The following is a 24,777-nucleotide window of genomic DNA, read 5'->3' on the forward strand; positions in this document are numbered from 1 at the left end:
ACAGGGAATGCTTCATTGTAGGAAAAAGTGGTGTTCAATTTCTTGGACCAGACTTACTTCCTCCCTCCAAAAGACACACATACATCCCCATAAAATCATTTAGCAGTATCTGCATACACAGTCTCTGTGGCGCAATCAGTTAGCACATTCGGCTGTCAACCGAAAGGTTGGTGGTTCAAGCGCAACAGTTGTCTGAAAGAGAACCCCAGATAGCCATGTAGATTCATGTCTCTCTCTCTCTCTAGTAGGGATGGTCACTGCTTTCCGCAGAATTGTATTTTCCGCGATTCCCTGTGTGGCAGCAGAGGGGCGCAGCGGAAGCGTGCTGGGCCCATAACCCAGAGGTTGATGGATCGAAACCATCCTCTGCTAGGTGTACTTTGTTTTTTACACCTTGCTTTACCACATGGGCCAATCGGTGGCCATAGCCCCTTAAGAGAAAGTGTCATTAGGGCCTTGCTGTAACATAGATTGTAATGTAACTATTTCAACTAATGTACCCTTCTTTAACTTGAAGATTGTATACAAATGTAAGCAGAGTGGCGCAGCAGAAGTGTGCTGGGCCCATAACCCAGAGGTCGATGGATCAAAACCATCCTCTGCTAGGCATGATTTCATTTTTGCACCTCGCTTTATCGCATGAGCAAAACGGTTTTTATAGCCCTGTAAGAGAAAGTGTAATAAGGGCCCTGCCGTAACATAGATATTATGGTAGCTAATACTACTCCTGGGCCTTTCTTGTAGTTGAAGAGATGAGTGAACTGGCTGGCTTCAGCATGTAGCATTGGTGGTATAGTGGTGAGCATAGCTGCTTTCCAAGCAGTTGACCTGGGTTTGATTCCTGGCCAATGTATGTGAGCTTGCATGTACTGTATGTGAGGGAGGGTGGAGGAGAAAAGAGAGATTTTTTTATTTCTAACAGATATTGCACTATTCGGATTCGGATATCCAGGTATGCGGCCAGAAATCCGCATAGTGCTATGCGGATTTCAGCCCAGGTATCCGGAATCCGAATCCGGACGGAGAGTGCTAAAAAGTTCGGATATCCGGGTTGCCCGGATATCCGTAATCCGGATGAGCATCCCTGCCCCCAACCACTAACTTCCTCTACCTCCGAAACAGGTATCCAACTATCCATCTTCCAGAGATGTTGTTGTGACCACACATTTCATGGCTGTGAAGTGAACATGACGATAGCCCAACTTGTCTTATGACCCGTTTAAAAAGGGCCTTCAGGCTGTGAGAGTCACCAAGGGGAGGCAAAGTGAGGGTTGTGAACACTTAGGGAGGGCGGGGCAACAAAGTTTTGCTGGGGGGACCCATTATTTATAGTCAATGGTGGGCTTTCGAGTAGTTTACTACTCAAATCCAGAATTCAAATGAAGTCTAATGACCTCACGTGTGACCACAGGCAGCGGGGAGTTAACTTATCCAGAAGTCTTCGGGGCCTTCTACATTCTATTATGCATCATAGGGGTAATGAAAGCCGCGTTCCATGACTCACTATCGCGCTTCCTCTTTCAAGCCGGAAAGAGGAAGATAGTGAGTCATGGAATGCGGCTTTCTTTACGCCTGTGACGCTTAATGAAACGCAGAAGGCCCGAAGACTTCTGGGTAAGTTTACTCCCAGCTGCCTGTGGTCACACGTGAAGTCAGTAGACTTCATTTGAATTCTGAATTTGAGTAGTAAACTACTCGAAAGCCTGCCATTGTTTATAGTTACCCCACTGCCTGGATTCCTGGAATGTTGGAAAAAGTCTGGATGACTGTACCTTGTATGTCCACTGTGATGTCCATCACCAGTCGAACAGGACTGTAGACCACTACACATTGGTAGATCCCAACGTCTGATATAGACATATCAGAAATCATCAAATCAGCAGTTCCAGTTAATGCTTGGTTTTGGTTTAGTGAATATCTTGGATTAGCTTTTGTTGTAGAATTTACAAAATTAAGGATATTACTTCCTTGAAAGTACCATATCACTCCAAAATGTGCAGGATCGAAAGCAAAAGTGTCGTCTGTAAACGTGCAGGGAATGTGAGCTTCTTGCCCCACCATGGCTGTATGCGATGTAGGTCCAGTCATCTCCAGAGCAGCCCCTATACAAAACGGATGGAATTTTTTAATACTGTGTACACAGACTTCCCACTCTCACAGCAAATATTTAGACGGATGGGTCCTGTATTCTATTTAGAAATAAACCTTCCTAAGTCTGACACTTTCAAAATAGCAATTGTTTGACTTAAAGGACGGGAGGAGAATAGTTATAGGTATAAAAATACAAAATGTAAGTTTTATTAATCACCAAAATACAAATATATATAACAATTAAAATTGACCAGAACACACATACAGGTAAGCTGCCTCAGGATCAAAAATAGGACCTAGAATCAATTCGTTATTAGTAGGGATCCCCTATAAAAAATCCAGGTCTCAGTATGTAAAAAATACACAATTCATTGTAAGAAGCTCCTTCCAAGGGCATATGAGCAGAGAAACCATTGGAGAAAAAATGGGTCACTAGACTGTTAGTCCAAGTATCCAGGACCTAAAGAACAAACACTGTCCTCCTCTAGATTACGCAATGGAAAATGTAGGTATATTCCAGATCCAGACAAGACCACCACAGAGTGATCTCTGCATCAGTAACAAAGATTGTAGAGGTGAGGAAGAGGAGGAACAAGAAGATTCAGTCCACCAGGATATAATCCTTTTGCAGGTGCTGTCACAATATTAATCATACATGGACACCACAAACTGGAAAGTAGGGTCAAGTTGACCAACAGTCAGTCCCTATTCAGGTTCTAGCATGGACCAGAGTGGAGAAGATCAATGTTATAGCAATGACGACACAGTTCATGTGGTGGGTATTCCAAATAGCATGCAGATATACAAACAATGCAATGCACGTTCACATATTCCAAATGCAACATATAGTCTGCCAGGGTCATTCCTTAAGCAGCATCAACTTGACATGATATAGCTTGAAATTCCAGCAGGCAAAGGCATGGAATCATGGAGTGTGCATCTAGTACAAATGTTATCTCGAGGATCATATAGTGCACATTCATCTGCTTGCTCCAAGGAAATTACAGTTCATAGGCACTTAAGCTGTGTGTCAAATAAAGGAAGATATACTCATCCAAGAAAGTTGTCACAGCAGTGTATAGGAGTTGTCCAGCTAGAACCCGAGTGCTGCCACCCACATGTGTGTCTGGTCAGAAGAGCCCTGTCGAGCCAACCGGTTTCACTGGTGAGGTTACCAGCATCATCAGGGCAGGCCCTGTAGTTTGCTGCCTGTGGGGAAGAAGCCGGCCTAGAAATGGCGCTGAGCGGCCGGAAGACGCCGTCCCGCCCCCCCCCCCAGGCCGCCCACCCCGCCACCCACGTGACATGGAGGACGGGTGAGCGGCGAAAGCGGAAGGCGCGACGCATCCAGTTCTCCGCGTGTACGCATCGCATGGAGCTCCCTCCGCGGGCGCTGGTGGTATTGCGGTCAGACAAGGAGGGACAACGCATCCATGCGTACACGTGTACGTATCACCTGGAGCTCCCCCTGCGGCCGCTGGTGGTAATGCGGTCAAGCAGAGAGGGGCTGCAGGGTCGCACTGGAGCGCTGCAGGAACGCAGCGCTCCCACGTAGATGTTAGGGGAGATATTGGGCCTATGGTGTCTCGCAAATGCGAGCCCCAAGGCCCCCCAGGCCGCCCAAAATCCATCACCCCCTGGGGCAACACTGGAACCGATGGCCACACTTGCCAACCAGGAGGAGACAAGGATGGAAGTATGGGGAAGGGAAGGGGGAGAGGAAAGGGGGGGAGAGGGGAGAAGAGAGGCCCCACAGGCATCAATCCAGACCAGCGGGCAACCAGCCCAATATAAGATCCGAATCATGCCCCCAAGGTCAACCCCAAAACCCATCCCACCCAGACCCCCCAGCCACCCCGCCCAAACCCAGGGCCATCAGACAGTGCGCACCCAGGGGGGGCCATAGCAACTAACCCCCACAGAGTCAGTAATATATAAAGAATTGATTTCTCATAACACTACAAAGATTCAAAAAAGCAAAACAGATAATCTTTAATCATATCTCATAAAGTTAAATCCCTATTGTTATAGGTAAATATATCCAGATAAATATAAAACAAAAAGGATATAATATCATACAATAAATGGTCCATGTCCGACCGGTGAAGGGCAGGCAGGGGGAGACACAGAGAGAGTGGGGCAGTGGAGTACCAGGACATCCCACCAGCCTAAATAAAAATGAGTACTAATGATCATACCGAAATCGTAAGGTTCTAAAGGGGTATACCAATATCATGGGGGGCTGAGGAAAGGCCAGCCGGAGCACAACAGGCTTCATGCACAGATACAAGGACTAAATACTAAAAGGAACATAAAAGAAAAAAATGAAAAGGGCATAAAAAAGAAAAAAGTACCAACAGTTCATACTGCAATCGGGAGCCTGTAGGAGAGCAATTACAGAAATGCAGCGAAGTCAATACCCTCATTAAGGCCTGGTGCCCGAAAGGCTTTAAAGAGGAGCTGTTAGGTATAGGGTCTCAGAGAAAATAAACACATATATCAGTAGCTAAAGATTGGCTGTACTTACATTACATATGCATTTCACTGTCCACGTTTGGATTTCACAGAATTTGTATATAGTATATGCAGAGATAGATGCTCCTGACAGCTCATGGCAGGCTCCATGTTTGTGAAGCCAAATGTGTCGTCATGTCCTGCCTGCTTCTGATCACAGATAAGCTCGTTCTTGAACAACACGGTGTGCAGTGAATATTAATGAGCCATGTGGCTAGGAACAATAGCGGACTCCTGCAGTGTACTCTGCCCCGAGATTTATCAGTGCTGTGCGCTGGACTGATTAGAAGCTCCTGTACCGTCTCATTAGCAGCCGAGGGGAGGGCCCCAGAATGCTTTGCAGTTTAGCTGCGGCTTGCGTCTTTATGGGTCTATAACAGACTTTAAGATAAGCACACATCAAAGGTAACTGAAATGTTTATCTTCACTAATGGCTTTTGAGCTTCCTTCTAAACTGTTTAACACAGGAGAATAGAGGTTTAAATTAGCTTCTGCAGCCTGACAGTTACTCTTTAAGTTTGTATATCCAGAAGGCCTCACATTGGAGGAGTCTCCCATCCCAATCCCCCCCTCGCGGGTCTCGGTGGACCCTGTTCAAAATTACCATTACCAATATCTATTGATGCTGCTTGGGGATTAATCCTGGTGAACTATATGCTGCATTTGGAATATGTGAACGTGCATTGCATTGTCTGTATATCTGCATGCTATTTGGAATACCCACCACATGAACTGTGTCGTCATTGCTATAACATTGATCTTCTCCACTCTGGTCCATGCTAGAACCTGAATAGGGACTGACTGTTGGTCAACTTGACCCTACTTTCCAGTTTGTGGTGTCCATGTATGATTAATATTGTGACAGCACCTGCAAAAGGATTATATCCTGGTGGACTGAATCTTCTTGTTCCTCCTCTTCCTCACCTCTACAATCTTTGTTACTGATACAGAGATCACTCTGTGGTGGTCTTGTCTGGATCTGGAATATACCTACATTTTCCATTGCGGAATCTATAGGAGGACAGTGTTTGTTCTTTAGGTCCTGGATACTTGGACTAACAGTCTAGAGACCCATTTTTTCTCCAATGGTTTCTCTGCTCATATGCCCTTGGAAGGAGATTCTTACAATGAATTGTGTATTTTTTACATACTGAGACCTGGATTTTTTATAGGGGATCCCTACTAATAACGAATTGATTCTAGGTCCTATTTTTGATCCTGAGGCAGCTTACCTGTATGTGTGTTCTGGTCAATTTTAATTGTTATATATATATATATTTGTATTTTGGTGATTAATAAAACTTACATTTTGTATTTTTATACCTATAACTATTCTCCTCCCTTCCTTTAAGTCAAACAACTGTCACAGCAAATAATCATAAGATGAAGAAAAATAGAATTCTACATTGACCTTCATCGGTGTAAAGTACAGATTAACATGGATGGAATTGGGAAGCAGGAGTTTGATGGTTCCAAATCCTACCCATGGAGCCATATCGATCCATGCCTTAAAGAGACACTGAAGCGAGAACAAAAATATGATATAATGAATTGGTTGTGTACTATGAATAATTACTAGAAGATTAGCAGCAAAGAAAATATTCTCATATTTTTATTTTCAGGTATATAGTGTGTTTTCTAACATTGCATCATTCTCTAATATGTGCAGATTACACAACACTCTGCATTCAAAATGATTGTTTCAGAGCAGTCTGTGAACTAATGACCTCTCCTCTGGCAGATAAAAAGAAAACTGTTCACTTACAGTTGAGATAATAAAAGTCAGAAGACAGCCCTCTCCACGACTTTGAAAGTCGTAGAGATTAATGGCTTTTTTGGATAGAGATAACAACTGGAGTTTCTTAACTCTTCCTGTACTGGAAACAATTAGACTGATGTAACTGATCTTAATGTTTTATTTCTTAGCTGTGCTACACATACAAATCATAATATCATAATTTTTTTTTCGCTTCAGTGTCTCTTTAAAGCCTTAAAGTATACATGTCATGCTCTTGGTCCTGATGGCCATGAGCTTGGAATGGAAGGGGGGGGGGTGCATCAGACAACAGAGAACTGTTTACGGATGCCAAGGGAGAGCACTAGACACCAGTGAACTGTTTAGGGGTGGTAAGGGGACCACTAGATGGCAGGGAACTGTATAGGGGAGGGAGGGAGGGAGGGAGGACCACTGCACACCAAGGAACTGTATAAGGGAGGAAGGAGGCATTACACATCAGGGAACTATATAGGGGAGGGAATGGTCCCCAAGGAACTTTAAGGGGGAGGAAATGGTTCCACTAGAGATCAGTGAACTGTATAGGGAGGGAGGATGGCCACTAGATATCAGGGAATGAATAAGGGAGGCCCACTAAACACCAGAGATTTGTATATGTGTTGCAGAAGATGTCAGTGCTATATAAATACACAATAATAATATGGTAGGACATTAGACTATGACTATGGTAGTATTAGATTGTGAGCTCCTCTAAGGACAGTCAGTGACATGACTATGCACGCTGTAAAGTGCTGCAGAAGATGTCAGTGCTATATAAATACATAATAATATGGTAGGACATTAGACTATGACTATGTACTCTGTCATGTGCTGCCGAGATGTCAGTGCTATATAAATACATAATAATAATAATATGGTAGGATATTAGACTATGACTATGGTAGGATTACATTGTGAGCTCCTCTGAGGACAGTCTGTGACATGACTATGTACTCTGTAATGTGCTGCAGAAGATGTCAGTGCTATATAAATACATAATAATAATAATATGGTAGGATATTAGACTATGACTATGGTAGGATTACATTGTGAGCTCCTCTAGGGACAGTCAGTGACAGGACTATGTACTCTGTAATGTGCTGCAGAAGATGTCAGTGCTATATAAATCTATATATTTAAAATCGGATGTATGTGTGTGGTATACAGATCCCTTACTACCTGGGATGATATGTTCTGGGGGTCTAGCGGCCCTCCTGCACACGTGGGCAGAGCTACAAACAGCAAATCAGATTTCACACATTCATGTCAATGGAAAAAATGTAAAAGGCTGCCAATCTCACAGTGATCAAGCCACAGTCCGCACACTTGGCACAGTTGGTCACTTGGTGACTGAGGTTAAAAATCCAGGAAAAGTGGGCAGAACCAATCAAATTTCAGCCATTCATTTTAAATAAGAAAATGTAAACTGCAACCATTCTTACACTGTTAATGGCAGGGTTCTCAAACTTGGCACACTTGGTCACTGGGTGAATGAGATTAAGATTCAGAAAAGTGGGTGGAGCCTACAACAGCCTATCAAAATTCACCTACTGATTTTCAAGGGGGATATTGAAACTGCTGCCATTCTTACACTATTTATGGCAGAGGCTTCAAACTTGCACCAGTCAGTCATTGGGTAACTGGGGTTCAAATTCACCAAAAAGGGGTGGAGCTACAAACAGCCAATCAGATTTCCTTGCTGAAGAAACAGCTTCCATTCACACATTTTTGATGCCAGGAACCTGAAAGCTCACAAACGTGGTCATTGAGTGACTGTATGTCAAGGTTATAAAAAGTGGGTGGAGCCAAAACCAAATTTCACTGGTCAAACATAAACTGCAGCCATTCTTACGCTATTAATGACAGGGTTCTCAAACTTTGCACAGTTGTTCACTGGGTGACTGGGATTCATATTCAGGAAAATGGGTGGAGCCTGTGGAGATATATTGAGGTGCTGATGATATTAAGGATAACAGGAACATATTTCCTTCATTTTTTGACTGTATCATATGGGATTGTCTGTTAGCCAGTCTTCCTGGAATTCCGTATAAAGTGTAAATTACCTATCATTGTCTGCTTCTAATGAGGAAACCCTTAATTAGACAGTTGCTGTGAAGCCTATACAGGTGGTCAGACCATGTTGTCTGAATAATGCCTCAGATGTATATTGGGCTTGGGTGTAATTGGTCACCTGGCCAGAGTAAACTGAAGTCTAATGTAATTCGGTATGTAGATGTCCATTACCTCTGCCCCATTGTCCAGCAGGGGAAACTGTGTGGACTGCTAATTAGCTGCCAATTGAGGAAGAATAGGCTGGTCGGCATGGCTTTTGAGTCTGGTGTCAGCCATTGTCCCATTATACAAGGAAAGCCTGCTAGAGTCTTGAGGAAAGGGGGAAGCTGACACCTGAATGTTTGAAATGTATTTGACAGCCTACTGGAAATTATTGAAGGGGTGAAGTCCTTTTGATACCATTTTCTACCTGTGGAAATTGAAATATTGGTGGAGGTGCAACCTCCTTATCTTTGATCAGCTAGGAAGTACTGTCAACAATGGGGTTGTCACCTGTAACTTGGACTAGGGAAATCTTTTCATGTATGTGGATCTCTGGAAACCCCATTTATGTCTGAGATTTAATTAAAAACTAGTTCCTCCCCTCCCCAAGGAAGTTGCAGCCTCCAGGCGTATTTCATAGTATAAAACCGCAGCTAGGATAGCCACAACTTGTAGTTCTTGGAGGTAGCTCACACGGCTAGAACTAACCTGGTTCCTGACCAGAAGTGCGTACCCCCCGCAACAACGCCAGATCGATACGCTGGTACGTTTATTTCCCGTTTATTTTGGTAAGCAAAATCGCTTTGTGTGTTATCTTTGTAACTTTTATCTTGTAACTATTTTTACTTTGTTTTTTGTAATCTTTTTGTATATATTAAGTTCTGCACTGTTCTATGTTTTTCTGGAATATTAAATTATTATTTAATAAGCTTGACTTCTGCCGTACTAAACTAACACTCATAGCCTAGAAGAGACTGAAGTGTAACCGTGTATAAGTTCATGCCTAAATTGTATGCTTGAGCAACACTACCATATGAAATTGTAATTGCATTGTGTGTGGGGGCGTTTGTCATACGTTGGCCTAAGCGCGCAGCTGACCCAACGTACGAAACGCCAGTGCGAGTAGCTAACAGTATCGTTCGGAACGACTGTTAGTGGTTTTGCGTCACTATAGTGTAAGATTGCTCTCGTATTTGGCCTAAGCGCAGAGCTGACCCAAATACGAAAACGCAGATTGCGGATTGAACACTCGATAGCTGAGTGAACGTGTCTAGCAACGCTAGTGGTGGCAGTGGGAAGTGTTTGAGGGGTTCCAGCCTTGTTGGTAGCTTAAATAAGGCTGTTCCCCGCTTAATCTGGTCAAACCCGCAGTCGGGAACCGTATACGCAGGCGTGCCGCGGGCCGGTTCCTGACATAATTGGTGGCAGCGGTGGGATCGTTTAGTACATTAGTACGCAGTTTAGCTCGCTATTCTGAGTACTAAAGGCTGGAAGCTTGCTAGAAGCAACTAGCCTACAGAAGTCTACTCAGTGCAGAATCTATATACGTTTTTTTTTGTTTGTTCAAAGATACACACTTGGTATTTGCTTTCCCTTCCCCCCCTTTTTTTTCTTTTTATTTTGCAACACGATGGCTCAGAAAGCATCCAGCTATGCAAGGCAAAACAAAGAGATACTACTCAACCTGTGTGAGCACAAAGGCATCGAGACGGTGAGCGGCCAGACTAAGGAGCAGTTAGTTCGTGCGCTCGAGGAGCATGATGCGGCAGAGCAAGCCCGTGCTTCAACGTCAGCGGATGCAGCTCACGTCACGACAGAGAAGGAATCGCTCCTGCCACAGGATGCGAGTGGAGATGATGTCTTGGATGATCCACCGAACACAGAGATGACATCTCTGGAAGCCGACCTACAGCTACTAGGTTCGGCTGAGCCCGAACTGCGCCTAAAGCTGATTCTGGAACATCGGCAAGCAGAGAGGGAAATACGACAAGCCCAGAGGGAACAAGCTACCCAGCGACTCCAGGCCGAGAGGGAAAGACTCCAGGCCGAGAGGGAACAAGTTGCACAGCGACACCAGCTGGAGCTGGCTAAACTTCAGCAGCAGAACCAGTCTGCTGGACCCGCAGAACGCGAAGGTGAGCGAGTCCACAGAATCCCCCTGGATAAGTTCCCCGCTATGGACAAGGACTCTGACATAGACACTTTCCTACAGGGGTTTGAAAGGACTTGTCGGCAGTATGGGGTGCCCCGTGAGCAGTGGGCAAGATATCTCACACCAGGGCTGAGAGGCAAGGCCCTGGAGGCATTTGTGAGTCTCCCCCAGGAGGAAGAAACAGACTTTGAGGCAATTAAGAAAGCCATCATTGCGCGATACCACCTCACGCCAGAGGTGTATCGAAAACGTTTCCGGACAGTGCAGCGAGGTCCTAATGACTGAATGAATGAATGTTACCTGGATCATGCGTGCAACCTGCGCACGGCCTTCCAGCAGTGGTTAAAAGGACTGTCAGTCAAAACCTTGGATTCCCTGCAGGAGCTGATGATAAAAGACCAGTTCCTACACACCTGCCCTGTTGAGGTCCGGCTGTTTGTGCTGGATCGAGAACCAAAGACCGTGGATGAGGCTGCGGAAATGGCCGATTCCTACACCACCCATAGAGCACCTGAGTCCCGGAGGACTACTACGCCCAGCTGGAGGGGAGAACAGAGTGCTAAACCTGGGTCACCCAGCACCCAGAGGAGGCAAGCACCGCTGTCTCCTGGATTCAGGCAACCAACCACTGACACTCGGAAATGCTTTGTATGTGACAGGGTGGGTCATATCAGCACGACTTGCCCAGAGAGGAAGAGGGAGGCCCCAAAATCCAGTGAGGCCTCAAACCCCAGTGAAGTCCCAACGGCTTTGTGTGCTACCAGGAATGCTACTGGCTATGCAGAGAATCTGCAGCTTGTCACGGTTGGGGGTACAGTTGCCACTGGGCTGAGAGACACTGGAGCAGAAGTGACTCTCATACATCCCCAGCTTGTGAACCCAGAGCAGTACATACCTGGGAAAATGATTGCTGTCAGAGGAATTGGGGGTGTCACCCCAGCAATACCCACCGCCTTGGTCCACCTGGATTGGGGGGCCGGCAGCAGATTGAAAGAAGTTGGGGTAACCGACAAAATCCCCACCAACGTTTTGCTGGGTACTGACCTGGGACGGTTAGTGGCCCGGTATGAGCCTACTCCAAACCCCGTGGAGCCTGCATCCCCAGCAGGAGTTCAGGACTCTTGCAAGGTACTGTCTGATAATGCTGTGCAAATGGGGAGTGCTGGTGAGGCCCCAGGGGCTATGGACTGTGTGCTAGGAGCCAGCCCTAGTGAGTCTCCAGTGCCTAGGCCTGGAGTGGGACATGTTGATTAGAGTTGGGCCGAACCTCCGATTTTCGGTTCGCGAACTTCCGCGGAACGTTCGGTTCGCGGAAAAGTTCGCGAACCGCAATAGACTTCAATGGGGATGCGAACTTTGAAAAAAAAATAATTATGCTGGCCACAAAAGTGATGGAAAAGATGTTTCAAGGGGTCTAACACCTGGAGGGGGGGATGGCGGAGTGGGATACATGCCAAAAGTCCCCGGGAAAAATCTGGATTTGATGCAAAGCAGCGTTTTAAGGGCAGAAATCACATTGAATGCTAAATGACAGGCCTAAAGTGCTTTCAAACATCTTGCATGTGTATACATCAATCAGGTAGTGTAATTAAGGTACTGCTTCACACTGACACACCAAACTCACCGTGTTACGCACCGCAAACAGCTGTTTGTGTAGTGACGGCCGTGCTGGACTGGTGCGCACCATGGCGAGAGTGCAGGTTTTGGTGGCTTTACAGCCCATATGGTCGCCTGGCTGATGTAGCTGAATGACAGAACAGTGACTGTCCAGCTGATCAAATTTGGTCTGACCACAATGAGGCAACGACCTTATTATCGTGGGTGTGCCCCCCGAGACACTCATCTAGGCGCCGGTTATTGCTTCATTGTGATACGCAAGCCCCTTCACCACGGCAAGGTAATGATCACGAAGGGGAATGGGCGCATGTACATGCCTTTTCTTTTGTTGTTGCAGCTGCCCGCAGTGCAGCCAGAAAAATTAGGCAGTCATGTACACGCACTAGAAAAATTATTACAGCGGCCGCTGCTAGCAGCGGCCTAAAAAATTCAGCAATCCGCCTGGAGTCCCGGACCCTGTTGGTGGTGGCGGAGAAGGTAGTCAAGCGGCCTGCAGGCAGACATGCTGTGTGGAGGGACTGGGAGCGACTTAGTCTTCTTGGGGCAGGCCAGGCAGCCAGTCACACGGCGTGCAGGCAGAGATGCTGTGTGTGCGGGGACTGACTTAGTCTTGGGGCGGGCAGCAGCCCTCCGGGATCCATGCCTCATTCATTTTGATAAAGGTGAGGTACTTAACACTTTTGTGACTTAGGCGACTTCTCTTCTCTGTGACAATGCCTCCAGCTGCGCTGAAGGTCCTTTCTGAGAGGACGCTTGCGGCAGGGCAGGAGAGAAGTTGGATGGCAAATTGGGACAGCTCTGACCACAGGTCAAGCCTGCGCACCCAGTAGTTCAAGGGTTCGTCATCGCTGTTCACAGCAGTGTCTACATCCACACTTAAGGCCAGGTAGTCGGCTACCTGCCGTTCCAGGCGTTGGTGGAGGGTGGATCCGGAAGGGCTACAGCGAGGCGTTGGACTAAAGAACGTCCGCATGTCCGACATCACCATGAGATCGCTGGAGCGTCCTGTCTTTGACTGCGTGGACACGGGAGGAGGATTAGTGGCAGTGGTACCTTGCTGGCGTTGTGCCGTCACATCACCCTTAAAGACATTGTAAAGCATAGTTGACAGCTGGTTCTGCATGTGCTGCATCCTTTCCACCTTCCGGTGAGTTGGTAACAGGTCCGCCACTTTGTGCCTGTACCGAGGGTCTAGTAGTGTGGCCACCCAGTACAGCTCATTCCCTTGAGGTTTTTTATACGGGGGTCCCTCAACAGGCAGGACAGCATAAAAGACGACATCTTTACAAAGTCGGATCCAGTACCCTCCATCTTCTCTTGCTCTTCCTCAGTGACGTCACGTAAGTCAACCTCCTCCCCCCAGCCGCGAACAATACCACGGGAGGGTTGAGCAGCACAAGCCCCCTGCGACGCCTGCTGCGGTTGTTCTCCTGCCGCCGTCCCCTCCTCCTCCTCCCCCAAAGAAACACCTTGCTCATCATCCTCTGAGTCTGACTCGTCTTCTGCACACGACTTCTCTTCTTCCTCCTCCTCCCCCCTCTGTGCTGCCGCAGGTGTTGAGGAAACAGCTGGGTCTGATGAAAATTGGTCCCATGCCTGTTCCTGCCGTAACGGTTCCTGGTCACGCTCATTCACAGCTTCATCCGCCACTCTACGCACAGCACGCTCCAAGAAGTAAGCGTAGGGAATTAAGTCGCTGATGGTGCCCTCACTGCGGCTCACCAGGTTGGTCACCTCCTCAAACGGCCGCATGAGCCTGCATGCATTTTCCATCAGTGTCCAGTTGTCGGGCCAGAACATCCCCATCTTCCCAGACTGTTTCATTCTACTGTAGTTGTAGAGGTAGTGGGTCACGGCTTTCTTCTGTTCTAGCAGGCGGGAGAACATGAGCAGGGTCGAGTTCCAGCGAGTCGGGCTATCGCAAATGAGGCGTCTCACCGGCATGTTGTTTTTGCGCTGAATTTCCGCAAAGCGTGCCATGGCTGTGTAAGACCGCCTCAAATGCCCACAGAACTTCCTGGCCTGCTTCAGGACATTCGCTAAGCCAGGGTACTTTGCCACAAATCTTTGAACCACTAGATTCATGACATGTGCCATGCAGGGTATGTGTGTCAGCTTCCCCATATGCAAAGCGGCAAGCAGATTGCTGCCGTTGTCGCACACCACGTTGCCTATCTCCAGGTGGTGCGGGGTCAGCCACTCATCCACCTGTTTCTTAAGAGCAGCCAGGAGAGCTGCTCCAGTGTGACTCTCCGCTTTGAGACAAGCCATGTCTAAGATGGCGTGACAGCGTCGTACCTGGCATGCAGCATAGGCCCTGCGGAGCTGGGGCTGTGTAGCTGGAGAGGAGAACTGCCAAGGAGGAGGAGGACAGCGAAGAGCATGTAGCAGGAGGAGAGGAGGTGGCAGGAGGCCTGCCTGCAAGCCGTGGAGGTGTCACAATTTGGTCCGCTGCGCCCTGCTTGCCATCGTTCACCACCAGGTTCAACCAATGGGCTGTGTAGGTAATGTAGCGGCCCTGCCCGTGCTTGGCAGACCAGGCATCCGTGGTCAGGTGTACCCTTGACCCAACGCTCTTCGCAAGAGATGACACCACTTGCCTCTCAACTTCACGGTGCAGTTGGGGTATGGCCTTTCTCGAAAAATAAGTGCGGCCTGGCATCTTCCACTGCGGTGTTCCGATGGCCACAAATTTACGGAAGGCCTCAGAGTCCACCAGCCGGTATGGTAACAGCTGCCGAGCTAACAGTTCCGCCACGCTTTGCTTTTGTGTGCTGCTGCTGCTTTTGCTCAGGTGGCCATCCCATTGCTGTTTGTGCCTTTTCTCCAGGTGCCTTCGTAAGGCACTTGTCCCTACGTGAGTGTTGGCCTTTCCACGGCTCAATTTTAGTTGGCAGAGCGAACAGATGGCTTTGGTCCGATCTGAGGCACACACATTAAAAAATTTCCACACCGCTGAGCCACCCTGGGATGTGGGCACTATGGGGACCTCAGCAGCTGATGCTGAAGGGCAAGTTGGCTGGCTGTACATAGGTGGCGATACATGGTGCCGGACTCTGCCACCAGCTGTTTCTGATGAAGAGCTGCCCCAGCTTCTTTCAGCAACTTCTCTCCTCCTACTACTCTCTGACTCCCCCTCTGAACTGTCCCCCTCTTCATCTCCTCTATTGGGAACATACAGAGGATCCCTATTACCGTCATCATCGTAGTCATCCTGCCCAGCTTCGCTTGCCTCAGACAAATCCAAACTTGCACCATCAGTAGGTCCTTCATCCTCCTGACACGTTACATCCATAGTGTTGCCGCGTAACTCAGACATATGAGCTGGTGAAAATTCATCTGGCTGTAACAACAATGGCTGTGCATCAGTGATTTCACCACTAAATAATTCTTGCGAAGTGTCAAATGCAGCGGAAGTGGTGCTAGTAGTAGCGCTGGTGGCTGAGCAAGATGAGGTGTTCTGTGTCGCTAAATACTCAACCACGTCCTGACAATCTTGGGAGGTGATGGGACGTGCCTTCTTCCGAGCACTGTACTGTGGGCCAGGTCCACACGAAATTACATTTACACGACCTCGCGCAGACCTGCCGGGTGGCCTTCCTCTGGCTCTGGCACTACCTCTTCCTCTACCTGTTTTGTCCATATCGGGTATGCACGGAGTGGTATATCACACTGCGTGCACTCACGTAGGTAGGTGGGTTCACTTAACTGCACAGGTATGCGCACTGATGCGGTGGGTTCACTGAACAGAACAGGTATACAGTGGCGGGTTCACAGAACAGGTATGCAGTGGCGGGTCCACTGAACAGAACAGGTATGCAGTGGCGGGTTCACAGAACAGGTATGCAGTGGCAGGTTCACTGAACAGAACAGGTATGCAGTGGCGGGTTCACTGAACAGGTATACAGTGGCGGGCCCACTGAACAGAACAGGTATGCAGTGGCGGGTTCACTAAACAGAACAGGTATACAGTGGCGGGTTCACTGAACAGAACAGGTATACAGTGGCTGGTTCACAGAACAGGTATGCAGTGGCAGGTTCACTGAACAGAACAGTTATGCAGTGGCGGGTTCACTGAACAGGTATACAGTGGCGGGTCCACTGAACAGAACAGGTATGCAGTGGCGGGTTCACTAAACAGAACAGGTATGCAGTGGCGGGTTCACAGAACAGGCATGCAGTGGCAGGTTCACTGAACACAACAGGTATGCAGTGGCGGGTTCACTGAACAGGTATACAGTGGCGGGTCCACTGAACAGAACAGGTATGCAGTGGCGGGTTCACAGAACAGGTATGCAGTGGCAGGTTCACTGAACAGAACAGGTATACAGTGGCTGGTTCACAGAACAGGTATGCAGTGGCAGGTTCACTGAACACAACAGGTATGCAGTGGCGGGTTCACTGAACAGGTATACAGTGGCGGGTCCACTGAACAGAACAGGTATGCAGTGGCGGGTTCACTAAACAGAACAGGTATACAGTGGCGGGTTCACTGAACAGAACAGGTATACAGTGGCGGGTTCACAGAACAGGTATGCAGTGGCGGGTCCACTGAACAGAACAGGCATGCAGTGGCGGGTTCACTGAACAGGTATACAGTGGCGGGTCCACTGAACAGAACAGGTATGCAGTGGCGGGTTCACTAAACAGAACAGGTATACAGTGGCGGGTTCACTGAACAGAACAGGTATACAGTGGCGGGTTCACAGAACAGGTATGCAGTGGCGGGTCCACTGAACAGAACAGGTATGCAGTGGCGGGTTCACTGAACAGGTATACAGTGGCGGGTCCACTGAACAGAACAGGTATGCAGTGGCGGGTTCACTAAACAGAACAGGTATACAGTGGCGGGTTCACTAAACAGAACAGGTATACAGTGGCGGGTTCACAGAACAGGTATGCAGTGGCAGGTTCACTGAACACAACAGGTATGCAGTGGCGGGTTTACTGAACAGGTATACAGTGGCGGGTCCACTGAACAGAACAGGTATGCAGTGGCGGGTTCACTGAACAGGTATACAGTGGCGGGTCCACTAAACAGAACAGGTATGCAGTGGCGGGTTCACTGAACAGGTATGCAGTGGTGGGTTCACAGAACAGGTATGCAGTGGTGGGTTCACAGCACAGGTATGCAGTGGTGGGTTCAATGAACAGGTATACAGTGGCAGGTTCACAAAACAGGTATGCAGTGGTGGGTCCACTGAACAGAACAGGTATGCAGTGGCAGGTTCACTGAACAGGTATGCAGTGGTGGGTTCACAGCACAGGTATGCAGTGGTGGGTTCACAGCACAGGTATGCAGTGGTGGGTTCACAGCACAGGTATGCAGTGGTGGGTTCACAAAACAGGTATGCAGCCAGACAGGAACAAGTTAAGCCTAACTAATCTTTCCCTGAGAGACAGTCTGCAGCAGCTCGCCCTACTCTCACTAATGCAGGCACACGAGTGACCGTAATGGCCGCCGCTGCCTGCCTTATATAAGGGGGGGTGGGGCTCCAGGGGCTAGTGTAGCCTAATTGGCTACACTGGGCCTGCTGACTGTGATGTAGAGGGTCAAAGTTGACCCTCCATGTGTATTATGGGGCGAACCGAACTTCCGCAAAGGTTCGCCTGCGGGACGCGAACGCGAACCACGGAAGTTCGCATGGAACCGTTCGCAGGCGAACCGTTCGGCCCAACTCTGATGTTGATACAAAGAATGCAGAAATTGATAATGTCATTTATGACGCACGGACTATCGAGGCGATCGATGCCAGAACTGTTGATGCTACTTGTGAAGTGCTGAGTAGCAATGTGTGTAAAGATACAGATAATGTTGATGTTTTATGTGATGTCCCAAATGACAATATATGTAGGGCTGATAATGCTGATGTCATATGTGTTGTGCTACGTAATGCTGTGTGTCATGTGGACACTCCGTCAGCTGCAGGAGGAACCAGCGGCGCTCGCTGGGCTGCAGCAGGTGGACTGTCCACTGAAGGGGCAGATGGCACCAGGCCAGATCCTTCCCCTTCAGATGGTTTCAAGACCAAAGGTGATGTGGTTTATGATATGTGTAAGGTGGGCGCTCCCTCGGCTGCCGTGGTAACCCGCAGCGCCAGCGAGTCTACAGCAGAGGGACTGTCCACTGAAGTGACAAATGTTGCTGGGTCATCCACATTCACTTCGGAACCTGGCCCTGAGGGCCCAGGAGCCTCTGCGTCTGCAGCCTTCCTGGAATGTGTGACAGGCAGCACTGAGCTCTCTGGGGCGGTTCGATTTGACAGCACCCTGGAAGAGCTCAGGGGGCTAGCCAGCAGGTCACCAGCTGGGAGGGGCGGGCTGAGAGGGTTCTGGGAAGTTATTCCCTCAGAGCTGTCCGAAGTGGAGGAGGCAGCCCGGCAGAGAATCGTTCCCCAAAGGGACCGAGAGATAGCTCCTGCCACTATAGAGAAAGTGCGTGTAGCGACGGTTGGAACCGGAACCCTCCCTCAGCTGCAGCACTGTCTCTATGGTCGCAAATTCACGGTCGTCACTGACCCGCATTCCCCTGGTTGGTCAGGTCAGGTTGCCAAGGGCAACGACACATTGCAACAACCTGACCTAGCTTTCCAGTTGTGTAGCTTGGAGCTAACGGACAGGTGGGGAACCCTCCTGAGGATGCTAAAGGGTTACCCCACCCGGCCAGGCCGTCAATGTAGGCTTTGGCAGGATGATTCGTTAGAATCACCTGCCAGCGCTATCGGGAAGGGGAGCCATCATGGGAATGCTGATGGGCTGTCCCGTGAAGCAGAACCAACAGTGTAGGTGCAGGCAGGATAATCTGGGAAGATCATCTGCCTTGCACCAAGTTAACGGCGGAGGTGTGGAGATATATTGAGGTGCTGATGATATTAAGGATAACAGGAACATATTTCCTTCATTTTTTGACTGTATCATATGGGATTGTCTGTTAGCCAGTCTTCCTGGAATTCCGTATAAAGTGTAAATTACCTATCATTGTCTGCTTCTAATGAGGAAACCCTTAATTAGACAGTTGCTGTGAAGCCTATACAGGTGGTCAGACCATGTTGTCTGAATAATGCCTCAGATGTGTATTGGGCTTGGGTGTAATTGGTCACCTGGCCAGAGTAAACTGAAGTCTAATGTAATTCGGTATGTAGATGTCCATTACCTCTGCCCCATTGTCCAGCAGGGGAAACTGTGTGGACTGCTAATTAGCTGCCAATTGAGGAAGAATAGGCTGGTCGGCATGGCTTTTGAGTCTGGTGTCAGCCATTGTCCCATTATACAAGGAAAGCCTGCTAGAGTCTTGAGGAAAGGGGGAAGCTGACACCTGAATGTTTGAAATGTATTTGACAGCCTACTGGAAATTATTGAAGGGGTGAAGTCCTTTTGATACCATTTTCTACCTGTGGAAATTGAAATATTGGTGGAGGTGCAACCTCCTTATCTTTGATCAGCTAGGAAGTACTGTCAACAATGGGGTTGTCACCTGTAACTTGGACTAGGGAAATCTTTTCATGTATGTGGATCTCTGGAAACCCCATTTATGTCTGAGATTTAATTAAAAACTAGTTCCTCCCCTCCCCAAGGAAGTTGCAGCCTCCAGGCGTATTTCATAGTATAAAACCGCAGCTAGGATAGCCACAACTTGTAGTTCTTGGAGGTAGCTCACACGGCTAGAACTAACCTGGTTCCTGACCAGAAGTGCGTACCCCCCGCAACAACGCCAGATCGATACGCTGGTACGTTTATTTCCCGTTTATTTTGGTAAGCAAAATCGCTTTGTGTGTTATCTTTGTAACTTTTATCTTGTAACTATTTTTACTTTGTTTTTTGTAATCTTTTTGTATATATTAAGTTCTGCACTGTTCTATGTTTTTCTGGAATATTAAATTATTATTTAATAAGCTTGACTTCTGCCGTACTAAACTAACACTCATAGCCTAGAAGAGACTGAAGTGTAACCGTGTATAAGTTCATGCCTAAATTGTATGCTTGAGCAACACTACCATATGAAATTGTAATTGCATTGTGTGTGGGGGCGTTTGTCATACGTTGGCCTAAGCGCGCAGCTGACCCAACGTACGAAACGCCAGTGCGAGTAGCTAACAGTATCGTTCGGAACGACTGTTAGTGGTTTTGCGTCACTATAGTGTAAGATTGCAACGGTGTGGGTGTGCGTGGCGCTCTCGTATTTGGCCTAAGCGCAGAGCTGACCCAAATACGAAAACGCAGATTGCGGATTGAGCACTCGATAGCTGAGTGAACGTGTCTAGCAACGCTAGTGGTGGCAGTGGGAAGTGTTTGAGGGGTTCCAGCCTTGTTGGTAGCTTAAATAAGGCTGTTCCCCGCTTAATCTGGTCAAACCCGCAGTCGGGAACCGTATACGCAGGCGTGCCGCGGGCCGGTTCCTGACAGAGCCTACAACAGCCAATCAAAATTCACCTGTTGATTTTCATGGGGAACATTTAAATTGCTGCCATTCTTACACTGTTAATAGCAGATGCCTCAAACCTGGTACAGTTGGTCACTTGGTGACTGGGGTCCAAATTTAGAAAGGGGATGGAGCCACAAACAGCCAATCAAATTTGCTTAATTTCAATGGTAATATACAAATTAATGATACCAAGGACCCCAAAGCTCATAAAATTGATAATTGAGTGACTGTTTGTCAAGGTTAGAAAAAGTGGGCAGCGCCAACAACTACATTTTTTACGTGGGAAAATATAAACTGCAACTGCATTCTTACACTGTTAATGGCAGGGTTCCCAAACTTGACACAGTTGGCCACTGGGTGACTGGGATTAATATTTAGAAAGTGCGAGGAGCCTGCAACAGCCAATCAAAATTCACCTATTGATTTACATTGCTACCATTCTTACACTATTAATGCCAGAGGCTTCAAACCTGAAACAGTCAGTCATTGGGTGACTGGGGTCCAAATTCACTAAAGGGGTGGAGCCAAAAACAGCCAATCAAATTTGTTAGATTGATTTCAGCCATACTGTCATTGGCAGGGTTCTCAAACTTGACACAGTTGGTCACTGGATGATTGGGATTAATATTCAGGAAACTGGGTGGAGCCTACAACAGCCAATCAAAATTCACCTATTGATTTTCAATGGGAATATTTACATTGCTGCCATTCTTACACTCTTAATGGCAGATGCCTCAAATCTGGTACAGTCAGTCACTGGGAGACTGGGGTTTACATTCTGTAAAGGGGGCGGGCCACAAACAGCCAATCAGATTTGTTTAATTTCAATGGAAAAATGCAACTTATTGATGCCAAGGACCCCAAAGCTCATAAACTTTGTCATTGAGTGACTGTATGTCAAGGTTACAAATAGTGGGCAGCGCCAAAAACAACTAACTTTTTACATGATAAAATATAAACTGCAGCCATTCTTACACTGTCAATGGCAGGGTTCTCAAACTTGACACAGTTGGTCACTGAGTGACTGGGATTGATATTCATAAAAGCAGGTGGAGCCTACAACAGCTAATCAAAATTCACCTATTGATTTTCAAGATGAATTATATTGAAACTGCTCAAATAAGTTTCAAAGAGTCCTCAAACCTGCTACAGTCAGTCATTAAGTGACTGAGGTTCAAATTCACTGAAGGGGCGGAGCCACAAACAGCCAATCAGATTTCTTTGCTGGAGAAACTGCTTCCATTCACACAATTTTGATGCCAGGAACCCGAAAGCTTACAAACTTGGTCATTAAGTGACTGTGTGTCAAGGTTACAAAAACTGAGTGGAATCAAAAACAGATTTCCCTGGGAAAATGTAAACTGCAGCCCTTCTTCACTGTTAATGGTAGGGTTCTCAATCTTTGCAAAGTTGGTCACTGGGTGACTGAGATTAATATTCAGAAAAGTGGTTGGAGCCTAAAAAAGCCAATCAAAATTTGTCTGTTGATTTTCAAGGGGAATATTTAATTTGCTGCCATTCTTGCACTGTTAATGGCACAAGCCTCAAACTTGATACAGTTGGTTATTGGGTGACTGGGGTTCAAATTCAGAAAATGGGGTGGAGTCACAAACAGCCAATCAGATTTGTTTTGTTTTTTACTAAGAGAATACAAATTATTGATGCCAAGAACCGCAAGGCTCACAAACTTGGTCATTGAGTGACTGTGTGTCCAGGTTACAAAAAGTGGCCAGAGCCAAAAACAAATTTAACTGGGAAAATATAAACTGCAGCCCTTCTTACACTGTTAATGGCAGGGTTCTCAAACTTTGGCCAGATGGTCACTGGGTGACTGAGATTAATATTCAGGGAAGATGGGGGAGCCTTTAATAGCCAATCAAAATTCAACTGTTGATTTTCAAGGGGAATATATAAATTGCTGCCATTCTTACACTGTTAATAGCAGATGCGTCAAACCTTATACAGTTGGCCATTGGGTGACTGGGGTTCAAATGCTGGAGAAGGGTGGAGTTACAAACAGCCAATCTGATTTGTTTAATTTCTATGGGAATATACACATTATTGATTCCAAAGCTCACAAATTTGGTCATTGAGTGTTTGTGTGTTAGGGTTAAAAAAAGTGGGCAGAGTCAGCACCAGCCAAATACATACCCGGGCAACGCCGGGTCATCAGCTAGTACATAATAATAATATGGTAGGACATTAGGCTATGACTATGGTAGGGATTAGATTGTGAGCTCCTCTGGGGACAGTCAGAGACATGACCATGTACTCTGTAAAGTGCTGCAGAAGATGGCAGTGCTATGTAAATAACTACTACTACTACTACTACTACTACTACTACTACTACTACTACTACTACTACTACTACTACTACTACTACTTCTGTAATGTGCTGCAGAAGATGTCAGTGCTATATAAATACATAATAATAATATGGTAGGACATTAGACTATGACTATGGTAGGATTAGAGTGTGAGCTCCTCTGAGGACAGTCAGTGACATGACTATGTACTCTGTAAAGTGCTGCAGGAGATGCCAGTGCTATATAAATACATACCGTATTTCGCGCCGTATAAGACGCTCCGGAATATAAGACGCACCTAGGTTTAGAGGGCAAAAACCAGGGAAAAAATATATGTATACTAAACCTAGTGCGTCCATATTCCAAGAGCGTCTTGTACATGCTCTCCCCCAAATGGTGTCCCTTATGTGCCCTCCTGTGACCTTCTGTGCCCCTTATGTGCCCTCCTGTGCCCATTATGTGCCCTCCTGTGCCCATTATGTACCCTCCTGTGCCCATTATGTACCCTCCTGTGCCCCTATTGAATGGTGTCAAGTGGGTGGCCGCTCTCTCCCAGTGTCTATGTTCCCCTTTGTAAGTGTAACGCGTTCAGGCAGCCTGATCACATACCACATGGCCGCCGCGATTTCAGGCATCGGTTTCCCTTAATAAAGCTGCTCGGTCTTCTCCTCTCTTGTATGTCCACTCCACTCGTGCGCATGTAAAAGATCGGGCAGCTCGGCTTCCATACAGCTTGACCGCGAGGATTGCAGACCAGTTCTCTGTGCGCGGCTGCCTCTATTGACAGGCTCATACTGATGACGCAATTAGAACGAGCCTGTCAATAGAGGCAGCCGCGCCCAGAGAACTGGTCTGCAATCCTCGCGGTCAAGCTGTATGGAAGCCGGGCTGCCCGATCTTTTACATGCGCACGAGTGGAGTGGACATACAAGAGAGGAGAAGACCGAGCAGCTTCATTAAGGGAAACAGATGCCTGAAATCGCGGCGGCCATGTGGTATGTGATCAGGCTGCCTGAACGCGTTACACTTACAAAGGGGAACATAGACACTGGGAGAGAGCGGCTAGCGGGCACACACAGGCAGGGAATCCCCGACATGGCGGCGGTTCTTATCGGCGGGCATTCGGAGGTCGGGGATTCCCTGCCTTTGCCGTATAAGACGCAGGGACTTTTTCTCCCCATTTTTGGGGGAGAAAAAGTGCGTCTTATACGGCGGAAAATACGGTAATAATAATATGGTAGGACATTAGACTATGACTGTGGTAGGATTAGATTGTGAGCTCCTCTGAGGACAGTCAGTGACAGGACTATGTACTCTGTAAAGTGCTGCAGAAGATGTCAGTGCTATATAAATACATAATAATAATAATATGGTAGGACATTAGAGTATGACTATGGTAGGATTAGACTGTGAGCTTCTCTGAGGGCAGTCAGTGACATGACTATGTACTCTGTAATGTGCTGCAGAAGATGTCACTGCTATATAAATACATAATAATAATATGGTAGGACATTAGACTATGACTATGGTAGGATTAGAGTGTGAGCTCCTCTGAGGACAGTCAGTGACATGACTATGTACTCTGTAAAGTGCTGCAGGAGATGCCAGTGCTATATAAATACATAATAATAATATGGTAGGACATTAGACTATGACTGTGGTAGGATTAGATTGTGAGCTCCTCTGAGGACAGTCAGTGACAGGACTATGTACTCTGTAAAGTGCTGCAGAAGATGTCAGTGCTATATAAATACATAATAATAATAATATGGTAGGACATTAGGCTATGTCTGTTGTTGAAACGTGAAGCTTTTTGGATTCACAGATTGGGCACTCGCACACCACA

General features: G+C 47.3%; 1 protein-coding gene across 1 annotated transcript in view; it reads right to left on the bottom strand.

The window, feature by feature from the left end:
- The window catches only part of LOC137525401 (tyrosine-protein phosphatase non-receptor type substrate 1-like), a 66,551-nt gene that overhangs the window by 21,952 nt on the left and 19,822 nt on the right, over positions 1-24,777 (bottom strand). Inside the window, exon 2 of the mRNA XM_068246483.1 lies at positions 1,773-2,102. Coding sequence (XP_068102584.1) covers positions 1,773-2,102 — 330 coding nt within the window. The remainder of the gene's footprint in view (positions 1-1,772; positions 2,103-24,777) is intronic.

This window comes from Hyperolius riggenbachi, chromosome 7, assembly GCF_040937935.1.
Source record: "Hyperolius riggenbachi isolate aHypRig1 chromosome 7, aHypRig1.pri, whole genome shotgun sequence".
NCBI classification, from domain to species: domain Eukaryota; kingdom Metazoa; phylum Chordata; class Amphibia; order Anura; family Hyperoliidae; genus Hyperolius; species Hyperolius riggenbachi.